General features: G+C 41.8%; 1 protein-coding gene across 1 annotated transcript in view; it reads right to left on the bottom strand.

Annotated features, from left to right (window-relative positions):
• The window catches only part of LOC308100022 (zinc finger protein 346-like), a gene marked incomplete at both ends in the record, with an annotated part of 15,789 nt that extends 2,338 nt beyond the window's left edge, over positions 1-13,451 (bottom strand). Inside the window, 3 exons of the mRNA XM_080448923.1 lie at positions 3,283-3,295; positions 9,926-10,051; positions 13,341-13,451. Of these exons, the coding sequence (XP_080305049.1) occupies positions 3,283-3,295; positions 9,926-10,051; positions 13,341-13,451 (250 nt within the window). The remainder of the gene's footprint in view (positions 1-3,282; positions 3,296-9,925; positions 10,052-13,340) is intronic.
• Positions 13,452-20,515: the final 7,064 nt, after the last annotated feature.

Here is a 20,515-nt window from a genome sequence, read left to right as displayed (position 1 = left end):
CCTTTTCTAATTGACTCGCGTATCGTCTGGGCTTCCTCCGTATTAAAGGCATTAGACTAGAGGGAAGGACAGAGAGAGTTTTAATATACGAAACCAACGAAATACACAATACCACAGGGGATCACTTGGCTGTCAGATGTTACATCAGCATGTTGACTCATTCATTTTCATCACTGAATAAACTTTTTTTATTTAATCCTTTGCTGAATAGTGCGTAGCAAAAAAAATCCTGAAGGGGTAAGCAACGGGTCAACACGTGTCATGGTAGCGGCGGACATCTTGGTGGGGCATAAACAGCTTGACTTAAAGGGATATTTCACTTTCAAAAAAAACGTTTGGTCATTCTATCGTCTACTCAGGCTTTTGTGAGCCCCCAGACCGTTTTTAAGTTGCTTGATTCAGTATTTAGATATTTGATATTCATTTTATCAGACACGCCCCTTCCTATACAAACCCATTATAACTTCAAACTCCATTTTCAACATATTAGATTCGTCCAAAACACCCGTCCTTGGTTCTGGTGACTCACCCTGCCCTCCTAATACGCGAGGGGGCCGTGTTTTTTTTCGATAACTTTTTTCATTTATTTTTAATATTTTTTTTTGAAAATGAAAAATACATTAAAAAAATAAAATAAAATAAATGAAAAAAGTTATCGAAAAAACACGGCCCCCCTCGCGTATTAGGAGGGCAGGGTGAGTCACCAGAACCAAGGACTGGTGTTTTTGATGAATCTAACAGGGTAAAAATGGAGTTTGAAGTTATAATGGGTTTTGTATAGGAAGGGGGCGTGTCTGATAAAATGATTATCAAATATCTAAATACTAAATCAAGCAACTTAAAAACGGTCTGGGGGGCTCACAAAAGCCTGAGTAGACGATAAAATGTCCAAACGTTTTTTTGAGTGAAAATATCCCTTTAACATTGACTCTTACCCCCCCCCCCCCCCCCCCAATATGTCTGCAGCTACTATGCCCGCCACGACACGTTGCCAAGCACTCTAGATCCGAGGATAGTCCAGTAATGGCCAACAATAATAACAGTACAAACCCGGTTTGCCATCCATGGATTCATAGCACTGCTGGCCTTTAATCGGGTCATTTAAATGTTCCATAACAATCCATCCAGGCAATTGCGCATACAGTACAAATTGTGGTAAATGGTAAATGTCAACGAGGCCAGCCCTGCTATTTCTGCGCTTGCTTCAGTATGCCACTGAAGCTCATTTGTAGAACAAAATGTAAGTTTGTTAACACTGACTTCTTGTCTTGTACTTCCTGATTTGAATACATTGACCCTGCAGTCCCTATTCTGGGCCTTTCGTAAAGGCAAAGATGTTCAGAAGATGTAACAAAAAACTTTTCTTCAATGGTGTAGATCGCTATATTCCCTATTTTAGAAAAGTATAAATCAGGCCTTAAGTGGATAAAAGGCTTGGACTTCTCAAGAGGAGAACAAAGCCGTCCATTTATTTGGAAAGTTGCAGAGCCACGCAGTGTCTCTTCCTCCTGTCAAGTCCATGTATTGTTTGAAGCTTGCAAATGAACGATGCAAAGCTTGCGGAGAAACAGTTCAAAAGGCACCATGCTCAGTTCCCAGTAGTCTGGTTTATACTTTATACTGTGGAGGAGGTTTTTTATTTCTTCCCTCAACCTGTTTTTGTTTTTAGCTGGTCTTTCAACCTGTTTCCCTTTTCAACCCGTCTTCCTTTTTTTGGCTGGTGTTTCAACCTCTTTTTTCCTTTTGGCTGTTCTTTCAACCCGTTTTAATTTTGCGTCTGGTCTTTCAACCTATTTCCTTTTTTGGCTGGTCTTTCAACCCACTTGCCACTTCTATTTCCTTTTCGACTGGTCTTGTAAACCGTTTGAATGTTTGGCTGGTCTTTCAACCCATTTCTGTTTCTCTTTTCAGCTTGTCTTTGAACCTGTTCTCCTTTTCTGCTGGTCTTTCATCCGGTTTTCATTTTGCGGCTGGTCTTTCATCCGGTTTTCATTTTGCGGCTGGTCTTTCGACCCAGCTTTCCCTTTCAGATGGTCTTGTGGCTAAGATAGAATAATGAGCTATTGCACTTTGGTCGTGCAATGAGTCCAAATCAATTCATCATTTATTTCAAGGAGATGTGATATCTATCTCCACTTAGTTTTATGACAGATGCTTTTTTTCAGGACATTTTTGAAAGAAGCCGCAGTTTTAAAAAAAACATAACGCATAACACATAATGTGTGCAACATAACAGTGTCGCTGATTTCCTGACACAGCAGCTGGACAGTGATTTATGTATCAGCATGTAGACGCTCATAAATAATATCACTGGTCTATTTGAAATGACAGTGAGCTGGCCTTGGAGCTGTCAGCTATCACTTCAGAAGTTATGGGCTACTGTGTGTGTGTGTGTGTGTGTGTGTGTGTGTGTGTGTGTGTGTGTGTGTGTGTGTGTGTGTGTGTGTGTGTGTGTGTGTGTGTGTGTGTGTGTCTCTCCTCGGTTGACACACTCGTTACGTATCATTTATTGCAACGCTCTGACCTTCACTCCATACATACATACTGTACATACATACTGTACATACTGTACATATCGTTGTGTGTTGGGCGGAGACCTTGCATGAACTAAACCGTTATTTTTTCAGGAAACCGTACAACATTTTTCTGAAATAGTGAAAATAGCTGTCGCCTCGCGACACATTGCGGAGCTTGTAGATCGTCTATTTTCACAAATGTAGCTTGACACTCTTGAATGATGAAGTACTAGGGCATTAAATGAGGGGGAAAAAACACATAGGAAGTTTAAATATGGAGATACCATATCAAGTAAAAGTCTGGAATAAAACATGTACTTGAATAAAAGTACAAAAGTATTGGTATCAAAATGTACTTAAACCAGCAAAACTAGAAAGTACTCATTATGTCCCATTTAAAATTTTCAAGTGTATAAAAATCTTTTGAAAATAGCAGATCTACAAGCTCACAATGCGTCGCATTGTATGTAGGGCTGAAGTGGTTAATGTTTGTTTTGTAATAATAATCTAAATCTACAAAGTAACTAGTAACTAAACCTTTCAAATAATTGCAGTGGAGTAAAAGTACAATTTGGAGATACAAGGTTTCTGCTCGTCTAGCGACGACATACAAGACGTCTATAGTTATGCCTTATCATATTTCATGACGTCTATAGTTATGCGTTATCATATTTCATGCAGGTAGGATGTCAAGGTCCCTGCAGAGTGTCAGGGACAACCACACTGTTCTTTGGTATGTGTCAGGGACAACCACACTGTTCCTTACAGGTATGTGCTTCCTGGAGGCCACGGTTTACACATCCACATAACACAGGCTTCAAGTTCAAGCTTTTATGACGATGATGATGAGAGGCAAAGAGAGACATATTCTTACTGAATTATATTGACATTTTGTCTAATGTATGTGTTAAGAATATTCCCCAAGCCCTATGTCTATGATTATTGTTTCTGCTTTTCTTCTAAGATCGTCCCTTTGATTTCTCTATTGATGTGTGCTGAGTGCACAGTAGTTGATCGCTCGTTTCGTTCCAAATATACTGTTACTTCGACACTACAGTAACTCTGGGGGAACCCGGGATCAAACATCCAGCCACTCTACCCCTGAGCCACTGCCGTCCCATGTAACACAGTATACAGCAATGCTTTGTTCCCATGACTGACATAGCATGTACACGCACGCACGAACGCACGCACGCACGCACGCACGCACACAAGTCAGGTGCTACTGTATGATTTCATTGCTCCCTCGTCTCTGATGTTAAGTACTATACAGAATGCTTCAGTTTATGATCTCCATCATGGAAATACCTACTCTGCATTCACTCTGCATTGCACATGAATCACATCCCTAGTCATCTGGTATAGAGCATATGTATACTATCCTATTTCCTATAATGAAGAAAACTGGTGGAAACAGTACTCACATGTTTTACTCAAGTAAAAGTGTCAATACTGCAATGTAGAAATACTCTGTTACAAGTAAAAGTCTGGAATAATAAAACATTTACTTGAGTAAAAATACAAACGTATTGGTATCAAAATGTACTTAAATCCGCCAAAGTAGAAAGTACTCATTATGCAGAATGTCCCATTTGACAAATTTTCAAATGTATAAAAATCTTTTGAAAATAGCAGATCTACAAGCTCACAATGCGTCGCATCGCAACGCATTCTGAGCTTGTAGATCTGCTATTTTCAAATGGCCTAAACGTACATAGGGCTGAAGTGGTTAATGTATGTTTTGTAATAATAATCTAAATCTACAAAGTAACTAGTAACTAAACCTTTCGAATAATTGTAGTGGAGTAGAAGTAAAAGTACTGAAAATTTGAAATACTCCAGTAAAGTAAAAAGAAAAACCTAAAAATTGTACTTAAGTACAGTACTTGAGTAAATGTACTTAGTTACTTTACACCACTGGTATGTACGTATACGTATGTATCCATTTTACTCTCCAGTGAGCTGACCAATCAATTAGAAGTTACACATGGACATTGTCCATTGGCATATGCAGGGACAGGACAGATGAAGATGATGTTCTCAGACAGGCCCTGACATAAAGTAGATGATTTATCTATTTCTGTCCCAAATGTATTCATACTCTGAACATGCATGATGTGTCCGAGTGCATCAGTTGACGTGTTGTTATTGACTGAACTCTGAGAATGCATGAGAATGGATCAACGCATTGGCCCTTAGTGGGTTAGATCTGAAATTGCCAATGGCAATGTAGGCTCTGCCCTATAGCACGTCTGATATCCTCTCTAGAGGGGCGGGGGGGTTCAAAGTGTCCGGAGAGAGAATCCGCCAGATCCCATTAGTTCACCGATATGTGCTCCCGCCCCCGCGCCACGCCCCTCCTCCTCCCACAATGTGTAGCATTGAGAACCATAGATATAGAAACCTAGATACCTCATTGGCCTCTGCAGTTCATTGGGGCGACTGGTATCGCAATACACGGCTCTTCCGCAGGGAACCTGTCACTCAAAGTGACTACTGGCCAATCACAGCGCTCACAGCGCGTTGACTACTGGCCAATCACAGTGCGTCTTTTCCGGGACTTGTCAGTGCAATGGTTCTCAACCAGTGGTCCGGGAACCACCAGTGGTCCTTGAGGGGGTTCCAGGTGGTACCCAGCTAAATGATGGAGAGTTGATAACCAAATGGACCCTTATAGATCTTTAAATCTTGAGTATAACATTTCACACTGTCAAGAGTCAAATTGTTAAACATCTGCATTACTTACTAAACAAGTACACAATTAGAGAACGTAAACAATTGTTATTTTGACAACATCTTATCGAACGATAACATATTCTACGTTTTGGGTGTGAGAGGTTAAAGCTTATCAAACGGTGTTCCGTGACTCAAATGCTGAATAAATAATGGACCTTGATATGAAAAAGGACCATGTCTCTTATTTGAATTTCACAAATAGAGTGTGGAGTTTGCCAAGTTCCAACTAACTAGATGCTGCGCACAGCTGCTGCCTCTCAAAGGGTTAAGAGCTGGGTTACAAAAAGACCCGCCCCCACCTGCCTCTGATTGGCCTACCGAACTTCCGCTTCTGTGACGCACACGACAGCCCTGCGGAAGCAGGAAGCGCGACCGAGATACGAACGCTTCAGAGCCGAAGGAGGCGTCTACCTTTATATGTCTATGTTGAGAATCCTGACGTCACAACATTTGGAGCGACGCCCACTGCACTCTGGTTGGTTGGGGGAAACACCCACTTCCTATGCCAGGAACGTCGAACAGGCTGGTCCAGGCTCTTATTTTTTTAGCAAAACGAAAAGCCTGGAGATCAAGGCTAATGGCAATGCCACCGTGCATTATTAACTGTTCCCAAATGTAGGCTGTTTGTTATCAACAGGCTATAGAAAGGGATCTGTAGTCATGATCACCATCTCAAGTCTGCATTTAAATGCAGACAATCTTCGCTGTCGGGTGGAAACCATTAAACCATTTAATGACTAACGGCTGTCTATCTGTTGGAATGAAAAGCTTCTTCCACATTCAAACTGTGTTAAAATGGACCAAAAAATAGTCAAATGCATTCTGCTAAATGGTGGCGTTTCATTTACCCACAACGTGTGTCTCTCTGCTGTAGACTGTTGCAAAATAGCAGATATACAATTCTACAGCACATATGTAGATTTGCTATTTTTTGACACTGGAGTATGACGAAACAGGGCATTCATATACAGTATAAATAGATGCATGCATAATGTGTAAAATACAGTTCCTGAGGAAGAATCCTCCATGTTATGATGAGATGTTATTAATATGGGATGTTATGTTACTGCTCCACTGGCTCCCTTAGATCCTCCTGTCCCCCTGTTCCTTACAGGCCTTCTCTGCACTGTGTGTGTGTGTGTGTGTGTGTGTGTGTGTGTGTGTGTGTGTGTGTGTGTGTGTGTGTGTGTGTGTGTGTGTGTGTGTGTGTGTGTGTGTGTGTGTGTGTGTGTGTGTGTGTGTGTGTGTGTGTGTGTGTGTGTGTGTGTGCACGCGCGTGTGCGTGTGTGTGTGTGCGCACGTGTGTGCGTGTACGTGTGAGAGACACATTATCGACCGCTACGACTCCCTCGCCCTGGGCCAAGGTACTTCAGTCAGTTCACATGTCACAATGATGAAGATCGTGCGGGGTGATGGAGAGGATGAACTGTCCATTTCTCACATGAAGTCGATAAGAAGGGTGGCAGTTGATGTCTCTCCTCCCTCCTCCTTCACCTTCTCTCCTCTCTCTCTCTCTCTCTCTCTCCTCTCCTCTCCTCTCCTCTCCTCTCCTCTCCTCTCCTGTCCCTAATCCTGTTCTTCATCATTGATCCATTAGGTTTGACTTGAATGCTTCCTCCCTTCCTCATCCTCTTGATTGTCATCAGTACATTACTTTCTCCTCCCAGGGGACCATATACTGTAGATCTTCTACGGCATTTTCTCTGCCCAGCAATCAGGCCTGGAATTTGGTCATTTTAGGGGCAAGGCCACTTTGCCTTTGTTATTGTCCATTTCTTTAGGGCACAAAGGCCATCAAATAAAACAACATTTTAGTCCATTGAAATAATTAATTGAATTTAAGGGTTAAGGATGATTTTAGATTGAACTCATCCACTATTATTTTCTTACTTTTTCAAGTAGTCGCAGAATATTTATTTCCAGTATGATCAATCCCCTGATGGTTGCTAATCACTGAGGGTTTCACTGTGCTTCCGCGAAAGAAAAAAAAACGACCTCCCATTCGCTTTGAAATGGCATGTATCGCCAAAAATACATAGTAAAACACAGTAACCGAGAATGGACCAGTAAATCTAAAAAAAAAATAAAAAAATGTCAAAAGACGTCATTGGCAGTGAATGAGTTAATATGTAGACTATCTGCAGTGAAATTAATAAATGATGGTGTTTACAATCTGATCCATGATCAGCCCGGCTTTACCAATCAAAGTCACTGGATTGGTTTAAAGAGGGGAAGAACTCAGAATCTAAAAAAAAACACACTGGAAAGAAAGAGACACTGGTGTCTAAGTATTGACGAGAAAGAGACAATGGAGAAAGTGGTACAGTCAGCTGAGGCATTAAGGCCGCTGTGGCCTCAGGGCATATGCCATTTCTTTGAGGGGCACAAGGCCAAACTGAGGGGCAACAACGTGGCCTGTGCCTGAAATTCCTGCCCTGCCAGCAATTATAGCCGGCAGATTCGTCGCACTGGGTGGCAGTGATGGAAAAAGTACTCAGATGTTTTACTTCTGTATCAATACTGCCAACGTAGAAATACTCTGTTACAAGTCAAAGTCAGGAATTCAAAATGTACTTGCGTAAAAGTACAAAGGTATTGGTATCAAAATGTACTTAAAGTACCAAAAGTAGGTAGTAGGCTACTCATTACACAGAATGTCCCATTTCACAAGTTTTCACAAATGTATAAAAATCTTTTGAAAATAGCAGATTTACAAGCTCACAATGCGTTGCATCACGACACATTGTGAGCTTGTAGATCTGCTATTTTCAAATGGCCGGAATGTATATACTGTAGGGCTGAAGTGGTTAGTGTATGTCTTGTAATAATAATCTAAATCTACAAAGTAACTAGTAACTAAAATCTTCAAATAATTGTAGTGGAGTAAAAGTACAATATTTGCCTCTTAGATGTAGTGGAGTAGAAGTAAAAGTACTGAAAACTGGAAATACTCCAGTAAAGTAAAACATATCTCAGAATTGTACATAAGTACAGTACTTGAGTAAATGTACTTAGTTACTTTACACCACTGCTGGGTGGTAAATTCGTCGCACTGGGTGGCTAAATGCAGCTCAATGGAGTTCCATGGAATGCATTGCAGTCGATGAGAGTCAGTGGACCAGCCTGTGAACAAACACTAACGACTGTGACCTTTGTAAAAAATGTCCAGAAAGCATTGTTTTCTACTGTGTCAGAGGTATCTAAAGAGCACAAAGTACGTTTCTGAAATTCCGAGTGTGCAGTAACTGGGCTGTTATCGCCAGACCGTCAATCATTGACGGCCTGACAACCAAATCTTGCGATGCTGCCGCAGTGCTGATACACCTGGCCCTGTTTAGATGCCTCAATGCAATGGCGTGTGCACGTCGAAAAATGTGTGATTAGAAAACAACTTGTGATATGCAGTGGTGTTAAGTAACTAAGTACATTTACTCATGTACTGTACTTAAGTACAATTTTGAGGAACTTTTACTATTATTGTTATTATTTCCAATTTTCAGTACTTTTACTTCTACTCCACTACATCTCAGAGGCAAATATTGTACTTTTAAAAACGCAGTCTGGGAGAAGAAATCCGAGATAGATGTGTTTTTATAAATCTGATAGTGTTGTGATGTCATCATTTCCGGGTGGATCCTTCTCTCCAAGTTGAGGCATCGTTCATAGGTCGATGAAGAGCGCCCTCTAGCCTAATCACTAAAAAACACCATGATGACGTAATATTACGTCTTGTCAGTGAAGCGTTGGATTTGAGAAGACGTAATATTATGTCCTTGGCAGTGGAATGTGTTCATTCATTAGTAAGACAAACATACAAATGCACACACACACACTTTTGTATTTCTGTTACTCATGAGGAGGACGTCAAACATTTTTGGACATCAATTTTACGTTTTTCTCTCTTTTTTTGCCATTTTGAATCCTAACCCTACAGCCTTATTTATACTTAGTTGCAAAAATAGCTGATCTACACAACAAGTAGAGCTTGCCTTTTTTGGTGCATTACACTCACGTGCAAAACATAAGTACAGACATGGACACGCACACCAACAGAGAGAATCTTCTGCTGTCATGTGGTTCACCTCTTAACAGTGAGTGATTTAATGAGCGGTCATTAAAGGATCAGTCTCCTGAATAATTCAACTCGTACCGTCTATGTGAAGGCTGTATTTATGTGTGTGCATGCTTACCTGTGTGTGTGTGTGTGTGTGTGTGTGTGTGTGTGTGTGTGTGTGTGTGTGTGTGTGTGTGTGTGTGTGTGTGTGTGTGTGTGTGTGTGTGTGTGTGTGTGTGTGTGTGTGTGTGTGTGTGTGTGTGTGTGTGTGTGCGTGCGTGCGTGCGTGCGTGCGTGCGTGCGTGCGCGGTTGCACACATCGCTTTGCATTGAGGCCCTCGCTGATTAACAATGAAGCTAATGAGGTTAAAGCCCTTGTCTGGAAATGGACGCAAGGCCAAGTGTGTGTGTGTGTGCGTGTGCGTGTGTGTGTGTGCACGCGTGTTAATGGCGGCACAGTGGTTAGGCGCCGGTGAAGGTCAATGTTGTTTTTGTATAAACATCTCAGCAAACGCACGTCCGCACCCGTTGTTGTAACTACCATGGTCCATGTAGTATAGGTGCAGATTTAAGATACATCGCAACTTCTGTGGAGTGTGTGTCCCTTCATTATGATCACCAGGCTCTCATACAAGAAGGCGCTGCTCACCGACGGAGCATACCAACAGCCCACGCTGCCTGGTGGCCCCTCCCCCTCCCGTGAGCAGCTATAGCGGGAAAAAGAGGCGATGGACCTGGCGGCCTTCTAGCGGTGTGAAGATTTTTACATTGACGCCAATACGGAAGAGACGGTTCATATGAATGGTCTGTAGTTTCTCTGTTTTACCCCCTGCTGGTGTCAGAAATAATTTATTTTAACGCAAGCGGATGGGTTTTTGACAAACTTTAGACTAGATTTTCTTACCTTAATAAACATTGTCATAAATACTATATGCTTCCAGTCGCTAGTTTAAAGTCTCTTTTCAATCATCATGATATGCGTTTTGCTAAACTATGGTCCCATTTATTTAAAAATTGACGATAAAGTAGGTTATGCTCTAGGGGGGGGGGCGTGATGATTTGATTGACAAGCTACACAACCAATAGCATTCATTCCCCGCCCCCGCTTTTGATTGACAAGCTACCCAACCAATAATGGTCTGGTGTCATTCTGCAGGATATGACGCGATATTGAAAGATGGCGGATTGCACACAGATGAACAATCGGCTTCATTTACGGTGTTTAGAGTCTAGGGACGTAACGCTGTCCATTCATTTTATACAGTCTATGGTCTGTCCGCTGTTGGAACAGCAGCGACGCTACAGAGAGCGCTTTGACACCGGGCGGCAGTGTGGACGGGAACTTTGTTTCCTCTGGTGGTCCAGCCTGGGACATGATGCCCCCTGGTGGTTAGAGGTTACATGATGCCCGTAGGACTGGTGGTTAGAGGGTTTCCACTACTTGGGATCAGTGTTGATTTCGTCGACTAAATCTGTGACGAGAAATGTTGGTGGACTACCTTTTTTCACTGACGAAAACTAAATAAAAAAACGAAGCTACTAAAACTAAGACTAAATATTTTGACAATTTCGTCAACTAATAAAAACTAGACTAAAATGTTAGTGAGGGATCTAGTGGAGAAGAGATCCAGTAGAACTAAAAGACAAGTCATTTTATGCTTGTTTGCGCTCAGGTGTTGCGCTCTGAAAATAGCAGATCTACAAGCTCACAACGCGTCGCAGCGCGACGTGTTGTGAGCTTGTAGATCTAGCCTGGTTCCAGACGAATCTGCCTTTGCAAAATTGCATCGCACTTTAGCCCTCGGCAGATTAGGTCTGGCCCCCCTCCATAGAGATTCCATTTCTCTCCCTCCGCAGTGGTGTGGAGCCAACCAGGGCCCAGTATCCAAATGTGGGCGGGCTTATCACCTTATTTGGAGCAATGACGTACAAGGAAGCACTGCTCTGATTAGTTCGTGAACAAGGAAGCACTGCTCTGATTGGTTTAGGTCTAACCAATAGAGTCCGTTTGGATCTTTTTGTAACCGCCCCTTGGAATTTTTTTTATCGTTGATAGGGACCAGACTAATATCCACGCAGTGTGTCGTGTGATATTGTCTGGCCACGCGAGGCTATTGTAGATCGGCTCTTTTCAGCGTGCAACCAAGTGTAAAATCAGGCATTACAACAAAATACATTATAGTCGTCTAAATCAACTGTAGATTTAGTCTTATGATATTTAGTCGACTAAAACTACACTAACAGTAAAACGTTTCAGATGACTAAAATAGGACTAAAACTAAATGGAATGGAAGACTATGACTAACACTGAATACAAATTTGCTGTCAAAATCAACACTACTTGAGACGCCCAGAAATGAGGCAGGAGGGCTGGCAGAGGGTTGTGTTGTCTCTGCTGTGATTGGCAGAGAGACGCTGCTGCCTGTGTGACATGGCTGTTGTATCATGAGACACACGTACTGTATGCCTTGATTGTGTGGATGTACCCTAAATGCAGTGGTGTAAAGTAACTAAGTACATTTACTCAAGTACTGTACTTGAGTACAATTTTGAGGTATTTTTACTTTATTGTATTTCCAATATGCAGTACTTTTACTTCTACTCCACTACATCTCAGAGCCAAATATATTACTTTTACTCATTACTATTATTTGACCACTTTAGTTACTAGTTACTTTGTTTAGCTTACAAAACACACACACATCTTCAGCCCTTAAACTTTGACTATTTGAAAATAGCCGATCTACGACACGTTGTGAGCTTGTCGATCTGCTATTTTCAAAGGATTTTTGTACATTTTATACACTTGAAAACTTGTGAAATGGGACATTATGCATAATGAGTACTTTCTACTGTTGGTACTTTAAGTACATTTTCATACCAATACTTTTGTACTTTTACTCAAGTACATTTTGACACTATTACTATTAGTATCAGAGTATTTCTTCATTGCAGTATTGACACTTTTACTTAAGTAAACAATGTGAGTGTTTTTTCCACCACTGCCTAAATGCACCTGTAATATTTTTGTCCTTGTATACAATGTCCCTTGTGTGGACATAAATGAATTGTTAACGTTTGTGTGTGGGTGTGGGTGTGTGCATGTGTGCGCGCGTGTATGTGTGTGTACAGTAAGTGCGTGAGCATTTGCATTTGCATTTGTGTGTGAGTGAGTCATGTTTATCTCTCCCACTGCAGCATTCATTCTATGTATAATGTATGAGTGTGTGTGAATGGCACAGAGAGGCACAGATTGGTAAAAATAGACCTAATGCTTGACAGAACGTGTTCAGTGTGTTGCCTGTCAATCCTTCCTGGAAAACACAGATTGTCTTCTTGTGGCGTTTTGCTTGTGTAGAATGTGAGGAAAGTATTGGAAAGGGAAGACGTTTCGTAGGAGGCTGTTTAGGGCATTGGTTCCCACGGGTTCGTGGGGGGGTACCAGGGGGTCCCCAGCAAAATTGGTTAATATAGCGTCACAATCATTTTAACCACTTAATCCATATTTTATACTTTGGCTATTTTTTGAAAAATCTTGAAAATGTGTGCAAATCATTGAATATGTATATTTTTTTTAAGCGAACATTGCACGCTGATATCGCACACACTGAAAATAATAGCCGATCTACAAGCCATCCATCACGATCTAACATGTTGTGAGCTTGAAGATGTGCTGTTTTCTGCACACCAGCATGCAACTACTGCATGTATGAATCAGGCTTAATTGAGGAACCTTCATCTCTGATGAAAGACAAATAAATGCACCTCACAACGTTGTGAGCTTGTAGATCGGCTATTTTCATACCAATACTTTTGTACTTTTACATTGCAGTATTGATACATTTACTTAAGTAAAACATGTTGTGAACTTTTTCCACCACTGTGTGTGTGTGTGTGTGTGTGTGTGTGTGTGTGTGTGTGTGTGTGTGTGTGTGTGTGTGTGTGTGTGTGTGTGTGTGTGTGTGTGTGTGTGTGTGTGTGTGTGTGTGTGTGTGTGTGTGTGTGTGTGTGTGTGTAGTCATAGTAGTACTCACCTCATAGTGTGCAGTGCGCTGAGACTCAGAGATGAGCTGAGCGTTACAGATGTTACAGTAGCTTTCTGTGAAGAGCCCCCCCTCCACTACTCCAGCTGACTTCATCTTCATCTGGACCTACACACACACACACACACACACACACACACACACACACACACAGACACACACACACACACACACACACAGACACACACACACAGACACACAGACACAGACACAGACACAGACACACACACACACACACACACACACACACACACACACACACACACACACACACACACACACACACACACACACACACACACACACACATGCACAAACACGCATAAATCGATTAATAACATGTTAAAACATAGAATAGAATCAAACGGTGGTTCTTCTCAACCTTTTCTGGACCAGGGCCCACTTGGAAATCTTGAGCGTGTTGTTCTGGGTCCACCCATCATGACCACTTAACACAGCAGTGGATAGGCTGCTGTGTTAAGTGGTCCCATGGGTGGGCCGCGTGCCATTTCAGAGCCATGTTTGTGTTGTGGGTTTTGGATCAATGGAGGAAACATTAAGTTCCTATTCATCTTCATCACCATGAAAATACCATCATTTTCTTTTTACAGGCCAGCCTGTCTACAAACACACCTGTAGCTATAGACCAGGGGTCTTCTACGTTTTCAGGCCAAGGACCTCCTAGCTGAGAGAGAGATGAAGCAGGGACCCCCTCTATATCGTATAAAATTGTGTTTCAGATTATACTTTTTTTATTTACTTGGTCTGCTCTTTTTTCCCTCTACACCTATACCTCTTTGCCAAAAATAGCCGATCTACAAGCTCACAACGCCTCGCAGATCTGCTATTTTTGGCTAAAGTTCTTCTCAGAGAAGGGATGCTAGGGTTCAAGTGGTTAATGTAAAAAGAAAAATCATATCACATAAAGATTTGGCGGACCCCCTGTATTAACTCTGAGGACCCCCTAGGGGTCCCGGACCCCCTGTTGAAGACCCCTGATAAATCCACAGAGCGGCAATCATAACTGCGGTGTCAAGCGGCTGCCGCTCCGCACCGTGACACCGCAGCAGCTACAGGCAGCGCTGCTCTGAGAGATTCGTCTAGAGTCGCCACTTCTTGACACTTCTCAACACTGTTTCCTCATTGGCTGGCCTCTCAGCCAATGAGGGCTCGCCATCCTCTCAGACTATGGGATCTGGACACACGGCACAGCACAGCGGTGTCAGATTTCACTTACCGGCACGCGTGAGAGAGAGACAGAGACACGGCAGAGCACAGCGGTGTGAGATTTGTATTGGTAGCCATGCCCTGTAAATGACATGTAAATGTCAGTCTTGTTTTATTTTCAATCATTTTCTTTTTTTAATATTAATGTTATATTGTCGTTAGAATATTACTCTTAAGCCAATTATTTGGGGGACCACTTGCAGTATCCTCACGGCCCACCAGTGGGCCCCGGCCTCACAGGTTGAGAACATAGAGTTAAAAATAATAGAGAGGGCACCGGAAATCCTCGCCCATTGAGTTTGCTCACCCAGCGCATCCTCCTAAATCACCCCTTCTTCCGGGTTTGGAAATGTGACTATTTGGGGCTTCTGTGACACGTTTTGCATCACGGATGAGACGCGTTTTGCATCACCTCTATGTGCAACCCTGTGCGTAAGCTCGTGCGTGAAGCTCGTGAGTCGAGTCCATTGGTCGAAAACCGCTTTCGCTCGTTTTACGCTGCAGTACCTATGAATGGCCAGCATGTCCGATGCGCTTCAATGCAACCTCTGGGTTCTGGGGGCTTGGCTGAGAACCACTGGAAGAGAATCAACTAGAATTACAAAATCATGCATCAGAGCTGCATGATTATGCAATAATCTGGTCTTCATGTAACAGTAGCCTACTTCTGGGATGAAAGATGAATCATGACAGTTCAGCCCAGATGGGAGAATATCCTCTCTGTGTCAGAACCCTGCATTGACATTACATTTAGGCCTGAGTCTGCAGGGCCTGAGGCTTCCCACCTTAAAGAGCCTGCATTTTATTTATGGCGGGGGGGGGGGGTGCGTATATGGAACACTTTGAACCTGCACCGATGATCCGTTCTCTAAAGGAAATACAACAGAATCTCCTAGTCAGCCAACCGTAGATCAAAGCGTTATAGCACAGATACCTCTTACATTAAACCTGTTGTGATTGTTGATCTTAACCCATTTAATTCAGGAACACGTCTGACGTCTGTGTCATTTTAGATTAGAGCTATAATTTTAGCTGTCTCTAATATCTGTCTCTAATATATCTGTCTCTAATATTTTAGCTGATTCTTTGGTTGATTTTTAATTCCTCACTGTATTGCCTATTTTAATGTTGTTTTATGCTTTTGCTTTTATTTCATTTTATTTTATTTTTGTTTGCTTTATTGTTAAATTGGTTCTAACTGTAATTGTATTCTTGCTCTGTAAAGCACTTTGAGCTGCATTTCATGTCATGAAAGGTGCTATACAAATAAAGTGTATTATTATTTATTATAACCATTATGTTATACTTCGGCTGTTCAAAAATAGCAGATCTACAAGCTCCGTGCTACGAACTATTTTTGAGTAATATATTTTTTAAAGCGAATTAAATTTGTAACTCAAATCTTTGCTTCTGGAGGAGGTCCCTGGAACAAAATATTTTACAAATGTTGGCTTTAAAACATATATATTCAAAGATTTGCACAAAATATTCCACAATTTTAAAGAAAATAGCAGATGGATTAAGTTATGCAAGCAAAGCAAACTAAACTTGTCCAAGTTCCCCAAGTTTCACACATTAGAGTTACACACTCACACATTAGAGTTACACACTCACACATTAGAGTTACACACTCACACATTAGAGTTACACACTCACACATTAGAGTTACACACTCACACATTAGAGTTACACACTCACACATTAGAGTTACACACTCACACATTAGAGTTACACACTCACACATTAGAGTTACACACTCACACATTAGAGTTACACACTCACACATTAGAGTTACACACTCACACACTAGAGTTACACACTCACACATTAGAGTTACACACTCACACATTAGAGTTACACACTCACACATTAGAGTTACACACTCACACACTAGAGTTACACACTCACACATTAGAGTTACACACTCACACATTAGAGTTACACACTCACACATTAGAGTTACACACTCACACATTAGAGTTACACACTCACACACTAGAGTTACACACTCACACATTAGAGTTACACACTCACACATTAGAGTTACACACTCACACATTAGAGTTACACACTCACACATTAGAGTTACACACTCACACATTAGAGTTACACACTCACACACTAGAGTTACACACTCACACATTAGAGTTACACACTCACACATTATAGTTACACACTCACACATTAGAGTTACACACTCACACATTAGAGTTACACACTCACACACTAGAGTTACACACTCACACATTAGAGTTACACACTCACACATTAGAGTTACACACTCACACATTAGAGTTACACACTCACACATTAGAGTTACACACTCACACATTAGAGTTACACACTCACACATTAGAGTTACACACTCACACAGCCGTTTCTAAGCATTGGACACACTGGCCTCTCTATAAGCACAACATGATGACGTCCCTCTGGGAGTGTGGAATCAGTAGCTGTGTAGGATTACGTTATGGGCGTTGAGCTGTTGAAATGTTCCCAGTAACACTGGGCTAGAAAACAGCGTCTTAAAAACCTCTAAGGCGCTGGGCTTTGCCAAGGCTGTAAAACCACTGAGACCTAAGCATCCCACAGGGAGCTGCATCCACAGCTTCTTAACAAGCTGGTAGCCATGTTGTCTTTCAGTTTTATACCCAGTACTGAGTATCATAAAAGAAGGTCTAATGATGAGCTCAGGGCGGGGGGGAGAAGGGGGGATTCCAGGGGTCCTTCGATTTTCTATCCTTTTCATTTTGCGTCCCCCCCCCATATGCTGTGTGATGGGGTTAGGATGAGTAACAAGTCTGCTAGAGAAGCTGGCCCAGATCCCAGCTCCCAGCTCCCCAGAGGGAAGGCAGAGGCTGGTTGTTAGCCAGGGCATGGAGTTTCAATTTAAAGCCATAATGCGTAGTAGTACTGTAAAGGTCAATGGTTCCCAAACTTTTCAGGCCACGACCCCCAAAATTAATCATATTTAACTGGGGAGTGGGCCCCCCACCATGACGAGCACAGTTTGGAATTGTAGGCATTACTAAATTACATTTAGCTTGACTCGGTTCCACAGATAAATATTGTGAAAATAACTGAACTACGAGCTCACAACGGCTCACATTGCGAGTTTGTAGATCGGCTATTTTCACAACGTTTGCCTTCTCTTACGTATAATTTGGCCAATTTGGTATTAACACATCGGGTGCCGAACACGGTCTGAACCGTGTTTTCAGTCGCTTTTGTTTTTTTTGTTTTTTTCCACACGGGAGGGGCTGGAGCAGCTCTGGAATCACCCACGGTGATTCTGAGAAGGAAGGGCCTTATAGATCACCGTGCCAAAAAACATGGCTCCCCATCCGCTTCCGTTCTATCTCCTTCTCTAAAACCCCTATAACTCCGAAACTTTTTACGTCGGGGAAAACGACTCATTTTGTATGCACGATCGTTGCGCCATTGTGACCCGCGTGAAAGATCTTATCGTTCCAGGCGTTGGCCAGGACCATCGTGAGAGATTATCACAGAGAGATTATTGGGCAGGTATAAAGAAACCTTGACCATTATAAATCTTTGGCCTGAAAATATATAAACTTGGGTCAGTGCAATGAATGGAGGAGTCTGAAAACCTTCCCAGAGTAAAACTTCTTTGGTAAGTATATTTGGTACCCAATATACTTCTAATATTTGATAATAATATCTAATAATGTGATCCTGATAGCATTATTGCGGACGCATGCGCTGTTGCCCACTACAGACGAACACCAAAACTCTCGCCCCAAAACAGTCACCCCCGGGGGAAATCCGGTGGTATTCACCTGGTATTCCTAAACGTAACCTCATTAAACTATGCCTAAACCTAACCTTATTCCTAAACGTAACCTCAGTAAAACTAATAATATGGCTAACCCTAAACTTATTTCTAACCTTATCCTCTCAGTAAAACAAATACAGGAATATAAGAACCCCTGGTCCGCAAAAAGGAATGGGGGCGAGCGTGTTTTGGGGGCGAGTTTTCCGGTTATGTTATATCGCGGCGTAGCATTACCTTCGGCCCAAAAAAGGTCCGATTGCCAGGGTTGATAAACACTGGTCTAGAGCTTAAACAGCTCAACGGTGAGATTTCTGCCACCGAACGTAATCTGTTGTTATAAAATTCTGGCACCGAATGTGTTAAAAGGGTCTTTAAAAGTCATTAAATTGTAAATGTTGATCTGTGCAGATACCCTGTATACACTTATACTGTATGTTGGTTTGTTTACTGTTGAGTGAGTTGCACATTAAGCTAATCATCTGGGGACCCCGCCCTGGCGGTCCCCTGACCCCTCAGTCTGGAGGTCACATCCAAACCCTGAGTAACGTGCCCTGAAAGAACATAAGGCTCCTTATGGAGATGTGGGGACATAATGTTCAGTAGTGACTCGTGTCTGAACTGTTAAGTAAAGGCAGCACTTAGTATTCCTTTTGTCAAGGTCATTTTATTTAACCAAATTACAAGGCAAGCAAACACACGCGCACACGCACGCACACACACACACAAATGCACGCAGGCATGAACGCGCGCACACACACACAAATGCACGCACGCAGGCATGAACGCGCGCACACACACACACACACACACACACACAAAACATACATTAACCACTTCAACCCTATATAGACTTCGACTGTATGAAAATAGCGGATCTACAAGCTCACAACGCGTCGCTTGCAATGCAACGTTTGCAGCGTTGTGAGCTTGTAGATGATGCTATTTTGAAATGATTTCATACTACATATTGAAAACATGAAATGGAAGATTTCTGCATAATGAGTACTTTCTACTTTTGGTACTTTAAGTACATTCTGATGCCAATACTTCTGTACTTTTACTCAAGTAAATTCGGAATTCCAGTCTTTTACTTGTAACAGAGCAGTATTGATACTTATACGTAATTTTTTTTTTAAAGTGTGCTTTTTACTGCACACACACACACACACACACACACACACAGACACACACACACACACACACACACACACACACACACACACACACACACACACACACTACACCATGCAATAATTACCCTTGTCTGTTCGGGTGCTTCTCTCACTACACTCAGGGCCTTCTAATGAGCAGCTAGCACGCTGTGTATAGGAGCTCAGTTTATTGAACACTGAGAACGAAATTAAATTACAACCACAGATGAGGAACAAGAGACTCTACCGTCATTATCTCTTTGGCCGAGTCGTTTGTCATGTTGCTCCAGTGGCTGGCTGTAGACGCTGGTCTGTTTGCTTACTAAACGAGGGGCTGATTCTTTAACACCGTTCATGACGAAACAGGAAAAAAACCTTGTTTTTGTCCTTAAGACGTGTGTAACAGCATGGTCCGTCTACTAGACATCTACTGTATGTGCTCAGTGGTGTAAAGTAACTAAGTACATGTACTCAAGTACTTCAGTATAATTTTGCGGTACTTTTACTTTACTGGAGTATTTCCAATTGTCTGTACTTTTACGTTTACTCCAGTACATCTGATCTCAGAGACAAATATTGTATACTTTTACTCCACTACATTTATTTGAAAACTTTAGCTACTAGTTACTTTGTAGATTTTGAGTATTATTACAAAACATACATTAACCACTTCAGCTCTATATAAATTTCGGCCATTTGAAAATAGCTGATCTACAAGCTCACAATGCGTTGCAATGTGAGCTTGTAGATCTGCTATTTTCAAAGGATTTTTATACATTTCATACATTTGAAAACTTATGAAATGGGACATTCTGCATAATGAGTACTTTCTACTTTTGTTACTTTAAGTACATTTTGATATCAATACCTGTGAAGTACATTTTGAATTCTGGACATTTACTCGTAACAGAGTATTTCTACATTGCAGTATTGATACTTTGACTTAAGTAAAAAAATGGAGTTAAATGTGTCTGTAACCATCCTGGGAGTTT

This window comes from Gymnoscopelus braueri (genome assembly GCF_963280865.1).
Source record: "Gymnoscopelus braueri genome assembly, chromosome: 14".
NCBI classification, from domain to species: domain Eukaryota; kingdom Metazoa; phylum Chordata; class Actinopteri; order Myctophiformes; family Myctophidae; genus Gymnoscopelus; species Gymnoscopelus braueri.
Note: the sequence above shows the minus strand (reverse complement) of the source record. Positions and strands in the feature narration are given on the sequence as shown.